General features: G+C 43.2%; 2 protein-coding genes across 3 annotated transcripts in view; one reads left to right on the forward strand and one right to left on the reverse strand.

Annotated features, from left to right (window-relative positions):
• The first annotated feature begins 45 nt into the window (after nt 1–45).
• LOC129823929 (histone deacetylase complex subunit SAP130-like) lies at nt 46–18198 on the forward strand. The gene is made up of 19 exons (XM_055883055.1): nt 46–481; nt 1675–1802; nt 1935–2206; nt 2289–2462; nt 2601–2715; nt 2895–3138; nt 3412–3650; nt 4216–4311; nt 4567–4705; nt 4988–5106; nt 5479–5757; nt 9351–9525; nt 9657–9731; nt 10722–11041; nt 11234–11458; nt 11723–11848; nt 15123–15226; nt 15571–15684; nt 16057–18198. The coding sequence occupies exons 2-19, from the start codon at nt 1694–1696 to the stop codon at nt 16213–16215; spliced, it is 3084 nt and encodes a 1027-aa protein (XP_055739030.1). The 5' UTR covers nt 46–481; nt 1675–1693; the 3' UTR covers nt 16216–18198.
• LOC129823930 (uncharacterized) overlaps nt 16618–19912 on the reverse strand; it is an 18613-nt gene continuing 15318 nt past the window's right edge. For both annotated transcript variants that reach the window (XM_055883057.1, XM_055883056.1), the window contains exon 10: nt 16618–19840. In XM_055883057.1, the coding sequence (XP_055739032.1) occupies nt 19781–19840 (60 nt within the window). In that variant the 3' untranslated portion in view covers nt 16618–19780. The remainder of the gene's footprint in view (nt 19841–19912) is intronic.

The following is a 19912-nucleotide window of genomic DNA, read 5'->3' on the forward strand; positions in this document are numbered from 1 at the left end:
TGGCTGGCGTGCTAGCATAATGAGCTATATGGTGCAACATTTCAGTATATCAGACAAATGCAATGCATTAATCTTATGAATAAACCGTTTTAGCCAAGGGCAAAAAAGTCAGCATGTCCTTTATCTTCAGTAAAGCATGCTAGCTTTGTGTGTCAACATTGCATTTTCACTTCTGTTTTCATTTCAAACTCAGCGACATTTGGCAGGAGAAAACCGGAAGCAAATCCTTCAAATTAAAAGTAGTAAGGACTCTTAGAGAAAATACTACACACTAATGAAGACAATTCTAATTTCGTATGAACACGAGCAACTATAGAATGCTACAGCAACCTCCTTATTGTAGCGTTATTTTTCCATATGGCTTTTATTTTGCAATATGGCTAAACAAACTCACTGAAAACCGGAAGTTCTGAAATAGTGATGCTTGTGGAACACGCGCGTAGTAGAAAGACACGGATGGAGATTCCTGATCAAAAACAAGGTATGTTCTTGTTGCTGGTTCTATATAATCGTACTGTTTCTTAGTAACCACCAATAATAATTGCAGATGAATGTACGTCTTTCTGATGAATGGGCTAATCAACAAATGTATTGATTATTGTTAGTTCCCTGACATAATGCAGCATTTAGCTAGCTTCTAGCATTGTTAGCTAAGGCGCGATTTCAGTTAATATGTAACTAGTTGTGTACTGTATCTACTACGGTTTAAATCTACTAAAAGAGCTGTCTGTTCAACTTGCTCAGTTAGCGGCTAGCCCACACTGGCTTCATCGAAGTAGCAACAAACTAGCAAGTCAGTGACTAGTAAGCTAACTTAACGGTACAGTTGTTAGCGAGTGACTGCTTTGAAGTTGTAGCAAGCTAATGTTATCCTTGGCTTGAATCCAGTCGACTGCAAATAGAGTGTTCATAGTCAAAAGGTTGGCCATCAAGTTAGCTAGTTACTGATGTCTATATGGTTACAACTTGCAGAGAAATCCTTGCAGATGTCAACGCACTCACATAACGTTAGCTACTTAACTAAGCATTAAGTTACAGCATTGACTGTGTGAGATGGACCTCATAATGGACGATTTTGAAAAAATGTCTGCTTAACGTTAGATGTTGGCAAAATTCAGTTGTGAACTTATATTAGCTAGCTACATACAGGTAACTGCCAAAATAAAGGAAACACTTGAGTAAATGAGGGATACAAAGTATATTGAAATCAGGTGCTTCCACACAGGTGTGGTTCCTGGGGAAATTTTAGCAATTAGCATTGCATAATGTTTAGGGTAATGAATAACAATGCCCAGTTGCTCATTATTTTGTCAGCCATGGCTAGAAGAAGACATCTCAGTGATTTTTGAAAGAGGAGACTCAAAAGAGTGTGTGTCTCAGTCACCAGATCTCAACCCAAATGAACACTAATGGGAGATTCTGGAGCCGCACCAGAGACAGCATTTTCCACCGTCAACAAAACACCAAATTATGGAATTTCTTGCGGGATAATGGTGTCGCATCCCTAGAATAGAGATTCAAGGCACTTGTAGAATCTATGCCAAGGCGCATAGAAGCTGTTCTGGTGTCTCGTTGTGGTGCAACGCCATATTAAAACAATTTATGTTGGTGTTTCCTTTATTTTGGCAGTTACCTGTACCTTTCAAGTTTAATATTATTCTCTTCATTGCGTAGAAGTCAATTGTGTCAGAAGATGAGTTCGCAACAATATTCACGACCGGGAATACCCCCTGGTATGGGGAAAAAACAGATTTCCGGAGGAAACACTGCAATGGTGGCTAGTAGTCAACCAAACACAACAGGTAATATCATGCAACCTGCTGAACTAACTCACTTTATCACAGCTTTTACAACTATTTGCAATGGTTAATAAGTGTGAGAAATCATTGGTCAGTCAAGTCTGCTGCATAGTACTCCAACTCTTTGTGCCATAGGTGGGACAGACGATAGCAGCCGTGACCCTCACCCAGACCACAGTCCTTATGACCGCCCCAGCGGTGGTGGTGGAGCACTGGGCTTCAGAGATGACAAGCAGGAGACAGTGGTGGTCCGGCCTTACCCCCAGGTCCACGGCCCCCCCCAGGGTCACCACCCAACACTACCTCAGCACCTGCCCCTCCAGCAGGGCATGCCCGTCACAGTGTCAGCCCCTCCACCGCACATTCCCCAGGGCCTGCCTCTGGCCTTCACTGAAGGACCTATAAAGGTATGGATGAGGCAGCTCAGAGTTCTGTCTGCTGCATTTGCCTTCAGCCTACTTTATCTAATCTCTCCATGCCTTTTCATAGGTGCAGTCGTCTCTGAAGTCGCCCATGCCCAGTCGAGTGATCGCCCCAGCACCAGCCAACATCCAGGGCCACATCTCCCTGCCACCCAAGGTGCCAAGCCACCTCACTGTAACCATGGAGAGCACTGTGCCTCCGACCCCCGGCATCCCTGTAGCAACTATCAGTGGCCAACAGGTAAGGACTGGTGTTGTTTACCGTTGTAATGTACCCCAGCAATAATATACCCTTTTAAGGTTACCCAATGTGATGACATGATGAAAAATGTGGTTCCAAATCTATAATGCTTTGTGTCCATGGGCGTGGCGTTTCCAGGGCAACCCCAGTAACTTGCACCACCACGTGCAGATCATTCGCAGCAACGGCCCGCCCCTGCAGCTCGGATCCACTGGCGTTCCCCAGCACACCTTTACTTCCCATCTACCCCGAGGTCAGTTGCATAGCCCAGAGCAGATAGAAACTTTTATAATTCAGAAAATAGTCACGGTGCTTACCGTGACCAAACAAAGTACACCATAGTGCTTGCTTCATATTTTAACCCACTCTAGGTCCTCAGCAAAACCATCCTAAGCACAGACATGTCTAACTGTTGTTCATGTGTGTTTCCAGGAGCTGCTGCAGCTGCTGTGATGTCCAGTTCCAAAGGCCCTACCGTACTGAGACCTGCTACAGGTCCTGGTGGTGGTACTGGCCCACCTACTGTCCAGCACATCATCCACCAGCCTATCCAGTCCCGGCCAATAGTAACAACGTCCACGGCTGTGTTGCCCACGGTGGTTGCCCCGGTAACGGCCACCAGGCCTCAGTCCCCAGTGGTTAGCTCAGCCACGCACTCCGCAGAGATGGTTCATGGGTACGACATGCTCAGAGCATTAACTTTAAACAATTTTTTAATGTTTTATTTATGTGTGTGTGTGTGTGCCATTTTAGCAGATGCTTTGTTCAAACCGACTTGGTCATACATCAGTTTTTTTATGTCCCGGTAATCAAACCCAATATCCTGGCATTGCTCTAACAACTAAGCTCCACATTGTGTAAATGTGTCTAGATAGTGCCCAATACCATTCCAGCTATTGCAGGTGTACGTAAAATCAATGTTAACTCTCCTCTTGTTCTCTTCCATCAGGCGTCCAGGGTTGACCATTCACCCCCCTCCAGCCACTCTGAGCATCCAGCGTCCTCCCCAATCTCGGGAGACCCCCACACGCATCACCCTGCCCTCTCACCCTGCCATTGGGGGTCAGAAACCCCAGCTGTACAACACCATGGCACAGAAGTCCATATTCAGCAATGTTCCTCCTGTCGCTGCAGCAACTGTTGCCCCCATATTAGCCACCAATACTGCTCCATCGCCTAGCACTACAGGTATGATGCTATTGTTGTGATGGAGAGAGGTCTAACTCATCTATTTTAATTTCAGCGTCATATGCATGTACAGTGAAATGCCTTTCTTGCAAGCTCCAAACCCAACAATGCACATATCAATATAGCACTAAAAATAACATAAGGTAAAACAAAAACACACAAGAAATAGAAATAAAAAGAAAACGAGAAAGTAAGAAGCTATAATACAGGATCAGTTCCAATGCCATATGTGCAGGGATACTGGAGTGATAGAGGTAGATATGTATAGGGGTGAGGTGACTAGGCATCAGATATGATAAAGCGTAGCAGCAGCATACATTATGATTGTATGTATAGAGTCCCATGAGTGTGCATAGATCAGTGCAAAAATAAAATACAAGGGTCAACTTAGTCCATGTAGCCATTCTGTTAGCTATTCAACAGTCCTATGGGTTGGGGATAGAAGCTGTTCAGGAGCCTGTTGATGTCAGACTTGATGCACGGAAGCAGAGGGAACAGTTAGCAAGACTAAATGTCTCCTTTATTCTGTTTTAATTGTGTAATAACCACATCGTACCTCACCCAGGCTCAGGACCCCACCCCAACAGTAACATCGTCACCATGGCGATGCCCTCTCATTCCTCCCACGCCACAGCAGTCACCACGTCCAACATCCCCGTGGGTAAGTATCTCAATCATTAATGTTGGAGTCAAAGGCACCAGGCTACTGTCTGGAGTAACATACTCGACATAACATGTCATGTTTACTTATCTAATAAGTAATTGGTATGAGTAGAGACTATTAAAAACAGTGACACATTGAATTATTAATTGCCGAACTGATAGCAACAAATTGAATTTAGAGCACCAGTCCCTACGGAGTGATTTTATGTTGTGAAATGAAATTTGCACCCCATTCCACCTCCGCCCCCTTCAGCTAAAGTGGTTCCCCAGCCAATAGCCCACACCTCGCCCAGGATCCAACCGGAATACCCTGGAGAGAGGGGGAACCTGATCCCCATCTCAGGCCCCCGCTCCTCCCCCAACCCCATCACCATGGAGGCCCGCAGTGACAGGTCAGAGACGGGCACTGATAGATTTTTATTTTGGGTTGACAATACTCATCCTGTTAATGCATGTATTATCTGATCCCAGAGGATAGATAGCACGAGAGAACACTTAATGTTTCTCGATTGTCCTGGGCTACATATCAATAGTCTAAAATGTTTTCTCCTTATTTCTGCTGTACTTGGAGTACATTTCTGGTTGATAGTTGAAAATGTTATGAAAAGGCAAAAGTTGTGTTTTTTATCTTATTCTGTTGGCATGCATTCCCCCCCCCCCCCCACCCCACACAGGCAATCGGTGCCAGTGCAGTTTCAGTACTTCCTGCCTACCTACCCTTCTTCGTCGTACCCTCTGACACACACCTACACCCCCATCACCAGCTCTGTTTCAACCATCCGACAGTACCCAGGTACCACTCACCTTTTCTCTTACTATTTAAATCACTGCTTCCATATGACTCTGTAACCAATCAGATATTTGGAATTCTCGGGGTATGATGCTGATGATAATGCTAGACAATGATGCTGATGATAATGCTATATAATGATCATACTAGATGATGACCAATAATAAAAATGCTAGATAATGAAAGTACTGAACCAACTCTCACTTCAATCAAGATGAATGATAATTATGTATCATTAAATCACTAGTTTCTAGTTCTGGCTACCCAAGCCAGAGTCCGACCCAATTGTGGGCTAGTGTAATCTGTCTCTAAACAAGTCTCTAACCCTGTGTGTGTCAACCCCAACCCCTCATCTGTTTCCTGTCACCCCTGCAGTAACCCCTCAGGCCCCCAGCGGCACGGCCATGCAGACCCAGGCCAGTGTGGGCGTAGCGTCGGCGGTGCACCTCAACCCCATGCAGCTGATGACGGTGGACCGTATCGCTCAGATCAACACGCAGAACATCCAGCCCGCCGCCATGGCCACGCAGGGCATCAAGTCAACCAACATCAGCACCCAGGGCCTGCACACTGCCACCGGTCAGATCACTGCGCAAAACATCCAACCTGTGCCCATCAACCAACAGCAGCCAGCCATTGAGAACAAGACCTCAGGTGAGTTGGTGAATGAAGTTTGAAGAGGTTTGAATCAATCAAATTGTAATTATAAAGCCCCTTTTACATCAGCAGATGTCAGTGCTATACAGAAAACCAGCCTAAACCCCCAAACAGCAAGAAATGCAGATGTAGAAGCATGGTGGCTAGGAAAAACTCCATAGAAAGGCAGAAACCTAGGAAGAAATCTAGAGAGGAACCAGGCTCTGAGGGGTGGCCAGTCCTCTTCTGGCTGTGCCAGGTGGAGATTATCAGAGTACATGGCCATTTAAGGCCAGATTGTTCTTCAAGATGTTCAAACTTTCGTAGATGACCAGCAGGGTCAAATAATAATCAGTGGTTGTAGAGGGTGCAACAAGTGCTCAGCGTATGTGGGAACTCCTTCAAGACTGTTGGAAAAGCATTCCAGGTGAAGCTGGTTGAGAGAATTCCAAGAGTGTGCAAAGCTGTTATCAAGGAGAAGGGTGGCTACTTTGTAGAATCTCAAATAGAAAGTATATTTTGATAACACTTTTGGTTACATTATTCCATATATTTTTTCATAGTTTTGATGTCTTCACATTATTTTGCAATGTAGAAAATTGTAAAAATAAATTAAAACCCTTGAATGAGAAGGTGTTCAAAAACATTTGACCAGTAGTGTATAGTGAAAACAATAGTGGTCCTAAAATGGAACCGTGAGGAACGCCGACACTTACAATTGATTTGTCAGAGGAGAAACCATCCCCAGAGACAAACTGATATCTCTCTGACAGATAAGATCTGAACCAGGCAAGAACTTGTCCGTGTAGACCAATTAGGGTTTCTAATCTCTCCAAAAGAATGTGTTGATCGATGATGTCAAAAGCAGGACTACGGTCTAGGAGCACAAGGACAGTTGCGTAGCCTTGGTCTAACGCCAATAAAAGGTAATTTGCCACCTTCATGAGTGCAGTCTGCTATGATGGGGCTAAAACCTGACCGAAGCATTTCGTATACATTTGTCTTCAGGAAGGCAGCGAGTTGCTGCACAACAGATTTTTCTAAAATGTTTGAGAGGAATGGGATTTTCGAAATAGGCCGATTAGTTAAAAAAAAAAAATCTGGGTCAAGGTTTGGTTTTTTGAAGAGGGGCTTTATTACTGCCACTTTAGTGAGTTTGGTACACATCCGGTGAATGTGATCGGCTATGAAAAGCCAACTGACATTTACTCCTGAGGTGCTGACCTGTTGCACCCTCTACAACCACTGTGATTGTTATTGTTTGACCCTGCTGATCATCTATGAATGTTTGAACCTCTTGGCCATGTACTGTTATAATCTCCACCCGGCACAGCCAGAAGAGGACTGGCCACCCCTCAGAGCCGGGTTCCTCTCTAGGTTTCTTCCTAGGTTCCTACCTTTCTAGGTGGGTTTTCCTAGCCACCATGCTTCTCTACATCTGCATTGCTTGCTGTTTGGGGTTTTAGGCTGGGTTTCTGTATAGCACTTTGTGATATCGGCTGATGTAAAAAGGGCTTTATGAATACATTTGATTGGATAGGTAGCCATTTTTATTATGTTGAACACTGGTGGACAAAGCACAGGAAGTAGTTCTTTGAGTTGTTTAGTTGGAATAGGGACCAGTATGCAGCTTGACGGTTTAGAGGCCATTACTATTTTCATAAATGTGTCAAGAGATGTAGGATTTAAAAATTTGAGTGTCTCCATTGATCCTAGGTCATGGCAGTTCTGTGCAGACTCAGGACAACTGAGCTGAAGAAATATGGAGATTCAAAAATGAGTCTAATTTGCTTTCTAAAGATCTTTTCATCGAAGAAGTTTATGAATTTATCACTGCTGAAGTGAAGGCCATCCTCTCTTGGGGAATGCTGCTTTTTAGTTAGCTTTGCAACAGTATCAATAAGAAATGTTGGATTGTTCTTATTCTCCTCAATTAGGCTGGAAAAATAAGATGATCAAGCAGCAGTGAGGGCTCTTTGATACTGCACGGTACTGTCTTTCCAAGCTAGTCGGAAGACTTCCAGTTTAGTGGAGCGCCATTTCCATTCCAATTTTCTGGAAGCTTGCTTCAAGACTCGGGTATTTTCTGTGTACCAGGGAGCAAATTTCTTGTGACAAATGTTTTTTTGGGGGGGGGTGCGACTGCATCTAGGGTATTATGCAAGGTTAAATGTAGATCCTCCGTTAGGTGGTTAACTGTTTTTTTGTACTCTGACATCCAGTAGGTGGAGGGAGTCTGGTAGGGCATCTAGGAATCTTTGGGTTTCTGAGAATTTATAGCACGGCTTTTGATGATCCTTGGTTGGGGTCTGAGCAGATTATTTGTTGCGATTGCAAATGTAAGAAGTGGTGGTCCGATAGTCCAGGAATATGAGGAAAACATTGAGATCCAGAGTATGACTGTGGCAATGTGTAGGTCCGGAAACATGTTGGACAAACCCCACTGAGCCGATGATGGCGCCAAAAGTCTTTTGAGTGGGTCTGTGGACTTTTCCATGTGAATATTATCTGCCATGACTACGAGGTCCGATAGGAACTTGGTGAGGAACACTGTATACAGTCCATTATGCCTGTAAACGGTAGCTATAAAAGGTGATTGAGTAGGCTGCATAGATTTCCTGACTAGACTGGTTGAGCATGCCGACAGCATTTCTTTCCAGAAGCCTTGAGAAAATTGTCCGGCTGCGGGGACTGTCCAGGGGAATTTATACTACAGTACAAGCTGTACTTAGTGGTGGCACAGACACCGTTTCATCCTTGCCTAACGTTTGCATCTGAAGTTGCACTTGCAACACAGCTATCTTCACCAGTTTGTTCTTATAGTTCTCCTGTATGATGAGTACAGCGACTGCAATTAGATGGCATAGTTTTAATGTTCCTACTTAACTTTTTCGGCTGGTGGAGGTTCTGTAGAACCATGTCCAGATAAAGTATCTGGAGTGAAAAAGTTGAGGGAAGAAAAAATGTATATGTTGGTTGTTACGTACGCCTCTTGGCGGAGGGAACACAACACCCTGCCACAACTCAAAATAATTCACCAATACTTTGAACAATTTCAATAAACCAATGTACTAAGTCCTATGGCATACACATACCTCTGCAGGAGCGGCTACAAAATACTTTCAACAACTTATACAGACCAACACATGACATACAAAGAAGCTCTTTCCTCCTGACAAAAGAACACTGGCTTTTATCCAGCTGGAGAAGGAGTTGTAATTGCAGACAGCTGTATCCCTTGATGATGAGAGGGAGGGGTCAGATCCAATCTGCAATGGGGCAAACCAATCAGCTGCTTTTGGAATCCAGGAAGCCATTTCTTGAAATACACACACACAAACCCACAACACAGAAACTGGGGAACGTAACATTGGTACATGTATTAAAAGTAAAAACCAAAAAGTTGGCAGATAGCCAAGTAGCAACAAACACACAACAGCATAGAGACAAGTCCAGAATTGTCGGTTCTGAGATTTACATATTATGAATATAATACATATATCATTCTACACATTTTCTCCAGTCTCTAAAGTTGTCATGATATTAATGTATTAGTTCAAATTAATTTAGTTGTCTGGAAAAAATACAGTAACATTGTTCTTTATTCTTAGTTGTGTTAGCAGACGGCTCCACTCTGGTGGCCAACCCCATTGGCCAGACGTTCGGCAGCAGCCAGCCTCCCACCTGCGTTGGGCAGACACACCCCCAGAACACTGGGACTGGTGCCCCCACCCTGCTGTCCTCCCCCCGGCCTAGCATCCTGCGCAAGAAGCCTGCCAATGAAGGGTGAGTTTAGAACACCCCTCTGTTTTTCTCTGGATGCTACAACTTACTAGAGCAGTGGTCCTGGCGAGCTACGGGGTGTGCATGTTTTTGTTCCAGTCCAGCACTAACCCATTTCTGTTTGCCCTATAAAGGTCTGCTGTGAGGAAGAACCTGATCCCAGAGGCCATCAGCCCCAGGATAGATGGAGGCATCAGGCCTGCATCAGGGTAGGACTTAGCACAGCACCTTGTTAGTAGGCCCTGATCACAGTAGATGCTGATTACACACACGCTGGTATCCTCAGTAGATGCTGATTACACGCACGCTGGTATCCTCAGTAGATGCCGATTACACGCGCTGGTATCCTCAGTAGATGCCGATTACACGCGCTGGTATCCTCAGTAGATGCCGATTACACGCGCTGGTATCCTCAGTAGATGCCGATTACACGCGCTGGTATCCTCAGTAGATGCCGATTACACGCGCTGGTATCCTCAGTCGATGCCGATTACACGCGCTGGTATCCTCAGTCGATGCCGATTACACGCGCTGGTATCCTCAGTCGATGCCGATTACACGCGCTGGTATCCTCAGTCGATGCCGATTACACGCGCTGGTATCCTCAGTCGATGCCGATTACACGTGCTGGTATCCTCAGTCGATGCCGATTACGCGCGCTGGTATCCTCAGTCGATGCCGATTACGCGCGCTGGTATCCTCAGTCGATGCCGATTACGCGCGCTGGTATCCTCAGTAGATGCCGATTACGCGCGCTGGTATCCTCAGTAGATGCCGATTACGCGCGCTGGTATCCTCAGTAGATGCCGATTACGCGCGCTGGTATCCTCAGTAGATGCCGATTACGCGCGCTGGTATCCTCAGTAGATGCCGATTACGCGCCTGGTATCCTCAGTAGATGCCGATTACACGCGCTGGTATCCTCAGTAGATGCCGATTGATTACGCGCGCTGGTATCCTCAGTAGATGCCGATTACGCGCGCTGGTATCCTCAGTAGATGCCGATTACACGCGCTGGTATCCTCAGTAGATGCCGATTGATTACGCGCGCTGGTATCCTCAGTAGATGCCGATTGATTACGCGCGCTGGTATCCTCAGTAGATGCCGATTACACGCGCTGGTATCCTTCAACTACATCTTGTAGTTAAAAATGACATTTAAAATTATTTTGTGGTTGATATCTTCCCTGTTCACCCAGTATGAAGCACAAGGCTGATCTCCACGTGTCCCTGGCTCCCCCGTTGACGTTGTCCTCCATGGAAGCGCTGCCCAGCCATCAGATCAATGAGCAGCAGCCCTCTCAGCCAATCCAGACCCTCCTCTCAGTGTCCGCACCCCCACACTCCCAGCCTGGCCCCGCCATGTCCGCCATTACTCCACCAATCTCGTCTATGACCAACGTGGTGGTTCCGCCTACACAAGCAGCAGCCAGTAGCACAGCGGCATGTGGAATAAGCTCCACCCTCCCAGAGCTCAAGATAAAGCAGGAAGTGGAGCCTATGGATACCTCCAAAGCAGGTACGTTTGAATTGAAAGATGAATTTCTCTGTAACACTTTTTGTTTTATTGATGTCCTTCTATTGCTGATATGGTGTACGATGCTTTTACCTTTTTAAATCAGAATGAATAAGAGGGGGGGCTGATCCTGGATCATTATTCCTAGTCTGAGACGTTTTGTGAATACGGGCCTCGCCCCTCATCTCCCTCCAGGTCCCCCTATGCCCCATTGCGGTGCCCCCATGTTGTCCATGATGCCCGGTGGGGACGTGATCCTCGGGGCCTCCCCCAGGAAGAAGCCCCGGAAGCAGCAGCATGTCATCTCCACGGAGGAGAGTGAGATGATGGAGACCAACAGCACAGACGAGGAGAAGGTCCTGGCCAGACCACACAGCATGAGGCCCGAGAAACGCAAGTCGCCCCCCAAGGAGTACATAGGTAAGGGAACATCCCTTTTGTGTGTGTGTGAGCGATTTGTTCCGGTAAACTAGCCTCAGTAACTTGGAAACGGGCTCAAGTTAACTGCAGTCTTACATAATGTTTATTGCATTCTCCTTATTTTCAGACAATAAATCGTCGTTAGCTAGAGTCTACTCCTGTTGTGCACTTTGTCTAAAGATTCACTAGTCTATAAGGACAAGACTTGTACAAGAACAGCCATATTAACCTTGTGAGTGACCACTGTGTTTCTCTGCCCTGCAGATGAGGAGGGTGTGCGCTATGTCCCCACCCGGGCTCGCCCCCCGGTCACCCTCCTCCGCCACTACAGGAACCCCTGGAAGGCTGCCTACCACCACTTCCAGAGATACAGTGACATCCGGGTCAAAGGTCAGACCAACGTCTTTTATTGTTGATTACGTTCAATGATAACTGTATTTCTAAAGAATGTTCATACATTCTGGGTTCTAAGAGCTTGTTGTGGTATTGGAATGCGTTTCTCGTGGGACTGACTGAAATGCGTTTCTCGTGGGACTGACTGAAATGCGTTTCTCGTGGGACTGACTGAAATGCGTTTCTCGTGGGACTGACTGAAATGCGTTTCTCGTGGAGAAAAATGCCAGTAATGCTCAGGAGGCTTTTTGACATTGAATTGTTTATTCGTTGTTTTGTTTGGACAATTTAAATGACACAACCATTATTACAACAACATCACACACAAGGTTATTATTCTCTCCAGTGTGCACACATATGAAAACATTTAGAACACGCACACGCACGCCCATACACACACAAACCAAGAGGACCTCTTTCTATTGTGCACTGTGAAGCAAAACGAAAAGGAATTATTAGTAAGCTATGAAAGCTAATGTCATTTGTTGTCATCACATCATTGTTAGACCTTTTCATTAGTAACGCTAGTGGGGGGGAAAACACCAGTTAATTCCACTGTTGTGTTTTAGTAGTCTCCAGCATGGCTTGCTAGCAAATGACCAGTCACTTTCAAAGCACAAATATTTTATGACTTGGGTCTAGAGATTTTCCTAACCAGGAAAAACTCCTGACCCTAGTTATAATTAAATATCTTAATGGTGTGTATTACTGTATTATTTTTCTGCTATAATATAGAATTACAAGAAACTAGCTTTAAAATGGCGAGAATTTGAGAAATTTGAGAAATGTGTAGAATTGCAGGAAAGTGGCTTAAATGCAACAGTTTCTCTACACCGCCAGATGGGGGTCTCTAAAATGTTCTAAGCAATGTTGCCGCGCTGACGCCCACCACCTAAGCCCCTGTTGATGCAGAAAAAAAACTATTATATTATAAAATGGCTTAATGGTGGTGTTGGAGGTATTACTGTATTATAAGATGGCTCAATGGTGGTGTTGGAGGTATTACTGTATTATAAGATGGCTTAATGGTGGTGTTGGAGGTATTACTGTATTATAAGATGGCTTAATGGTGTGTTGACTAGAGGTCGACCGAATAATCTGCATGGCCGATTTTAATTAGGGACGATTTCAAGTTTTATTAACAATCGGTAATCAGCATTTTTGGACACCGATTATGGCTGATTACATTGCATTACATGAGGAAACTGCGTGGCAGGCTTGACTACCTGTTACGCGAGTGCAGCAAGGAGCCACGGTAAGGTGCTAGCTAGCATTAAACTTATCTTATAAAAAAACAATCAATCTTTACATAATCACTAGTTAACTACACATAGTTGATGATATTACTAGTTTAACTAGCTTGTCATGCGTTGCATATAATCAATGCGGTGCTTGTTAATTCATCATCGAATCACAGCTTACTTCGCCAAGCGGGTAATGATTTAACAAAAGCACAATCGTTGCACAAATGTACCTAACCATAAACATCAATGCCTTTCTTAAAATCAATACACAGAAATATATTTGTTTAACCCTGCATATTTAGTTAAAAGAAATTAATGTTAGCTGGCAATATTAACTACAGAAATTGTGTCACTTCTCTTGCGTTCATTGCACGCAGAGTCAGGGTATATGCAACAGTTTGGGCCGCCTGGCTCGTTGCGAACTAATTTGCCAGAATTTTACATAATTATGACATAACATTGAAGGTTGTGCAATGTAACAGCAATATTTAGACTTAGGGTTGCCACCCATTCACTGAAAGAATAAACGTTTTGTTTTCGAAATGATAGTTTCCGGATTTGACCATATTAATGACCAAAGGCTCGTATTTCTGTTTTTATTATAATTAAGTCTATGATTAGATAGAGCAGTCGGAGTTGGTAGGCAGCAGCAGGCTCGTAAGCATTAATTTAAACTTCCCTGCGTTCGCCAGCAGCTCTTCGCAATGCTTGATCACAGCGCTGTTTATGACTTCAAGCCTATCAACTCCTGAGATTAGGCTGCCAATACTAAAGTGCCTATTAGAACATCCAATAGTCAAAGGTGTATGAAATACAAATGGTAGAGAGAGAAATACTCGACGTGTCATAATTCCTATAATAACTGCAACCTAATATTTCTTTACTGGGAATATTAAAGAACTAGGAATATTGAACCACCAGCTTTCATATGTTCTGATGTTCATATGTTCAGCAAGGAACTTAAACGTTAGCTTTTTTACATGGCACATATTGCACTTTTGCTTTCTTCTCCAACACTATGTTTTTGCATTATTTAAACCAAATTGGGCATGTTTCATTATTTATTTGAGACTAAATAGATTTTATTTATGTATTATATTAAATTAAAATAAGTGTTCATTGTTCATTCAGTATTGTTGTATTTGTCATTATTGCATATATATCTAAAAAACAAATGCCAGTTTAATTGCTATTGGCTTTGTTTGGTCCTCCAATAATTGGTATCGGCGTTGAAAAATCATAATCGGTCGACCTCTAGTGTTGAAGGTGTTACTGTATTATTATAAGATGGCTTAACCCTATCAGACCCAAGACCCTAGCAAAAATCGCCTTTTCATTTATCTGAACTTCATTTATGTGGCTGTCCAGCTCTTTATATTTAGCCTCACTATTAAGTGTGTTTACCAATTTTCTTTCAGGGTAACCAGGGCTACGAGTAGAACACCAACAATTTGACAAATAGTCGCATTCATGAATTTTATTCACAAATGTCAATAACAAAAATAAGGTCTGCCAAAGCAAAAACCTGTTTCAAAAATGTATTTATATGAATGCTGTAAGTACATAAATTGTTTGCTCATTGGGAAATGAATATCCACTAGCCAGTGACAACTGTTTGGAGTTTGTGACAACAACTGTGAGCTTATTACAGTATTATTGACACTATGTCCTGGGTTTTCCTACAATCTTCTATAACACCTTACCTTCTAATGACTCTTCTGTGGCTTGTGAGCATCATAGAGCAAAACATGTCACATGTTCATGAGTCTTTTCATAAATAGCTTTTAATAGTTTGAGCTACAAACTATTCGGGGGTGTCTCAAACACCACTAGCTCAGCCTCAATTAATCACACAGACTAATGGTTGGTATCTACGAATGCAGAAGAAATGGACAAATGCAATGGCACACCATGGAAGTATGTAGCTCATTTGGGTTAATGGAGTGGGACTCATTGGGTTAATGGTGTGTTGTTAAAGGTATTATTATATTGTAACATGGCTTAATGGTGTGTTGTCATGGTTTCAGAGGAGAAGAAGGGCACCCTGCAGGACGTAGCCAATCAGAAGGGGGTGGTGTGCAGAGCGCAGGGCTGGAAGATGCACCTGTGTGCTGCACAGCTCATGCAGCTGGTGAGAAACACTTCCCTTTTACGTGCAGTTGGCTGAATTTTAAGCACGACAAAAACAGATCTTTAGAGTTCTGAAGTTGGTGTGAAAAAGGGTGACTCTTAAAGTTATCCAAGTGGATCTCATTGTCTCGCGTCATTTAGCACGACGGCAATCTGCGCTGATGTTGCTTCATGGCAACACTTCACATTGTATGACGTAGCTGTCGGAAGACAAGGAAGTGGTTCTATGGTTCTACCCATATTTTCTTAGAACGAGATACAGTAATTGTCCTCCTGAATAGCAGTCATTTGTGATGTCAATCATGTTGTATTGGTGTCTCTACTGTATCCCCTCTCTATCCCCAGACTAATCTGGAGCATGATGTGTACAGCCGCCTCACTACCCTCCAAGAGGGCCTGATCCCAAAGAAGAAGGCCGGGTCGGATGATGACATGCACCGTATCAACGAGCTCATACAGGTCAGAGGTCATACACGCAACAACACAAAGGAAATCCATGCACGTCTGCTGCTCATGGGGAGGCCCAGATTTTTCCCAGACCTGGTGACTTGACCAGGAAAAACTCTGGGCCTTAGTTATAGCCTACAAACCAAAAAGGTTTTCCTGAGCACACGTTTAATCACAATATCTAAGAACTCACTATTCCCATAAACACTGCTACTACACTCATATTAAAGTGAGGCATGCTGCTCTGTAGCTGTATTTGGTCTGTTTTGTTTAATCAATTCCACAGGTATGTGTATATATCATTTTTGAGGGCTCAAGGGAAAATCTACCTGGGCCTTTGTTATGAATGTCAGTCAGCCATCTTGAATTGTCTCTCCCCCCCAGGGTAACATGCAGCGCTGTAAGCTGGTGATGGACCAGATCACTGAGGCTAGAGACACCATGATGAAGGTGCTGGACCACAAGGAGAAAGTCATGAAGTTAATCAACAAGAACGGCGGAGCCAAGAAAGTCAACAAGCTGAAGCGCAAGGACAAAGCCTAGAACAGAGGGGGGACCAAGCCTAGGCTAACCCCTGTACTCTTGTCTTTCTAAAGACGGCTCTAGTCTACACCCCTCACTGATATGACCATAGACCACTGGTAGATTTGAGTCAGTATGGCGTCTGGGGTTACTCGTTAGCTGTGTGCAACCGTCCGACCACGTTTGACCTAGAACTGAGAACCAAGTGGTCGGCAGAAGGAACATATTAGGAACAAACACGGTTCCGCTACGTCCAAGGGAGGAGCTTGTCAATGGAGAGGAATGTACAAGTATTAAGCCCATATCAGGAAGTTGGTATGTTCTCAGTTGTTGATTGGATGGCTGGCAGAATTATTATGATTTTGATGGTTGAATGATGGTCTAGAGGGGATGCAGTGTCTGTTCAATTGATACCCTGGAACATTGTGTGATCAATATGGGTTGTTTATTAAACTATCATCAAGTACTTATTGCGTAATAAATGTGTAAAACAGTACAGTGTATTTATCCTTCACTCCTGAAAAATCACAAGTATGCTACCAAGTTCAGTCATTGGAAATGTCACTACGGTCCAAGTAAAGTGTTGTATATCACAGTATTCAACAGATCTTGGGACAAATATGTGTCAAATACTTGTGTGCTTGGAGTTAGCTGTCTGATAAACTAAATCGAGCACATCTTAAGTATTTGACCTCAGGCTAAATGTATTCTCTAGTAAATACAGATTGTAAAAGAAAGTGCAACTGTAATCTCTTTTAGAACTTTCACTGAGTGTTACTCTATTTGGGAGTAAAATGGGATGCCTTTTTGTCATGTGCTATCAGTAGCTGACTAGACTGTAAACCCAATCAAACTCTTATCGGGACAAAGAACTTTCTGGGGCTTAAGCTTGGAATGTTGAACAAGTCTTATTTTGGTTTGTGGGTAAACTGAAAGATATTAAAACTGCAACAGTGTTATTCTTGGCAGTCTGACATTTAAAATGAAGAAATAGCAGAGTAATTTTCCATCACATTATGTGGAACAATATAATACTTGTGCTTTTCTTTAGGTTCCTCGGTTGTCAGAGTTAAAGCTTCTTAGTTTTAGGTCCCCATTTTGAAAGTGCTGCCGTTTTATATAGCATGGCACATTTTAAATCTCCTCAATCATACAGGATGATGCCTCTGGTGGTTGACTCCATGAGTCTACATTAAAGTCAAGTCGATCTGTTGTCCTCATAGTCACTACATGTCTATTGCTGTTCTAATTCTAAGTATCTAAGCATGCAAAAAATATTGCTGGACAGTCAATGAGGAGTGTCCCGTTATAGAGTTATTTGCTGAAGAACACAAATTAACGGGGAATGGATGTGTTTTTCAAACCACCGTTAAGACAAAAGATTGTAGTCAGAGTGCAGTATGCTGCAATTATTGCTCCAAAATACCACAGTAGACTGCAGTTTCAAAACGGCTATCTTTTTTTGTAAGGGCAATATGAACTGTGAATATATTAGTATACCCACTCATCAAAAGCGATGCCATTATTTGCACTGCCGACACAATTGTGGGGTATGGTAGTTGATTACATCAAGGTCATCTGTAGCTTCTGAACACAATTCTCAGTGGCAGGAAGGTTCTTCTGTGTGCTTTTTTTAAAAGCCATCTTGTTGATGCTGTGTAGTATCAACTAAATCAAGTTTTGAGTATAAAATCTGGATTAAAAATGGTATGAGACGAGGTGAAATTGTCTACATAGGCCTATATTGTGCATATGCACACAACGTATCTACATTCTTTTAATGTTTTATGGGTAAAAAATAGTCGATTTTGTTTTTTGGTGATTAAATGCACTTCATTTTTATTTGACCAGACATGTTTGCTTGTGTATTTTTCATTTGTTTTACTGTGCATTGTAGCTGATAATGAATGTGTGTTACATGCAGTTGAGTCTAGATTCTTTCTTTCCGTTTGGGTTTCTTTTGCCATTCCCCATCACTGCAATAAAGACACTTTGTACAAAGAATATGGTGTGTTATATTGGCAGTACCCGTATGCAAAAATGGGAATCCATTTTGTAACGATAGATATTTGCAAACTGGACAAAAGGTTAAGTCCAAGATTCAATCAGATCAAGCGTTAATCGGCGATAGCCGACACCCGCATAGCTTATGTTTTGGCGGTGTGGAAGGAGTAACTGCGTTGGAGCTGTCAAATCGGTGAGCAGCTGCTCTTGATCATTGTCATGAAGCCATACCAGTTCCACTCGCGTTAGAAGTTCAGAACAAGGGAGTGTATATCTAGAAATAATGATGCTCAAAATCAGGAAACAGGATTTCTCTCAGCCTAATCGAGGTGTAGATTACATCTCACATTCTAGTGTTTGAAACTTGTAAACAAGGCTGCATGGAATTTATCTGAATGCGACTGTGCAGCCAATGGCAATGTCCGCTTTAGGTATAATGGCAGGAGCTACTTGTGGATCTGATAGCTCTAACACAGTTCCAGCTCAGACACCGCCTAAACAACTATGTGGATGTTGGCTAAAGCGGATCTGATTGAATAGAGCCTCTAAGTTACAAGAATGGGTTTAAGATCAGACACTCACTCACTTTGTAGTTCCCTACATTTATCTATGTATCACTGGTCCAGGGCGTCTGAGAAAGTACATATGGATTTACATTTATATACATAGACACACATTTGTTTAAGGTATGGCTCACGCCATGTCACATTGGTAGGTGGAATATTATATAGCTAACCAGGAGGGAAAATCGAGCGTGCATGGTCCAAGGGGTTTTAAACATTTATGTTTAATATATTTATGTTAGATACTATTGTACTGTTGGAGCTAGGAACACAAGCATTTCGCTACACCCGCAATAACATCTGCTAAATATGTGTATGTGGCCAATAACATTTGATTTGATTTGATTTTAACTACTTGTATTGGCCGCAGTTGGCTTTACTTTAAACCTATTCAATTATTATTTTACAGTTGACTCATAAAGCTTGAACATAAAGAAGCTCATACCCTGCATTCTACCAACCTGGTTTGCTCACCTCCATCAAAAAGTAATGGTTGTATTTGCAGAAAGCTCAATTCCAAATGATTCACTCCACCCTTTACCCTATCCCTTGGCATCTCATATATTTCTGATTGAGGATGGATGGTTAAAGAGTTTCAAGATAAACAGGATAATAAATCCTTTCGTTTTCATGCAATTAAAACTTGAGGTTCTTAGGGATGTGGAAATGTATGTTCTCACCTCTACCTATATCTGGACCAAGATTAAATACTATATTGCACCTATAACAGGGTATAGAATGAATCAACGCCTTACAGCTGCAAAGCAACCATCACCAATTAATAACTCATAAAATAGAATGATCAAATTATGATTTTCAATGAACATATCAATCCCTTTTAAATCAATGCAATGTTGCAACCCTTGACTAGGAGTCAAGGTGAATCATGCCAGGTTGGAGAAAAGCGACTCTCTCCTTTCTCTCATTCCTTCCTTCACCTGCTTCATCTACTCCCCCATTGTTGGGCTGTACTGCAGTAGACTCATGGCCAGACTGGTGACTTCTTCCCAGGGAATGGTTCATTTGTCCAGGCTGTGTGTGCGAGAGTTGACTGGGCCGAAGGACTCCCTGGAGTTTGTCTGTGAAGCAAGAATACAAATTAAGTTACTGTCTCTGGATCAGTCAAATATGCACACATGCAAGGTCCGATT

The sequence above is a fragment of the Salvelinus fontinalis genome, chromosome 26, assembly GCF_029448725.1.
Source record: "Salvelinus fontinalis isolate EN_2023a chromosome 26, ASM2944872v1, whole genome shotgun sequence".
In the NCBI taxonomy this organism is placed as follows: Eukaryota; Metazoa; Chordata; class Actinopteri; order Salmoniformes; family Salmonidae; genus Salvelinus; species Salvelinus fontinalis.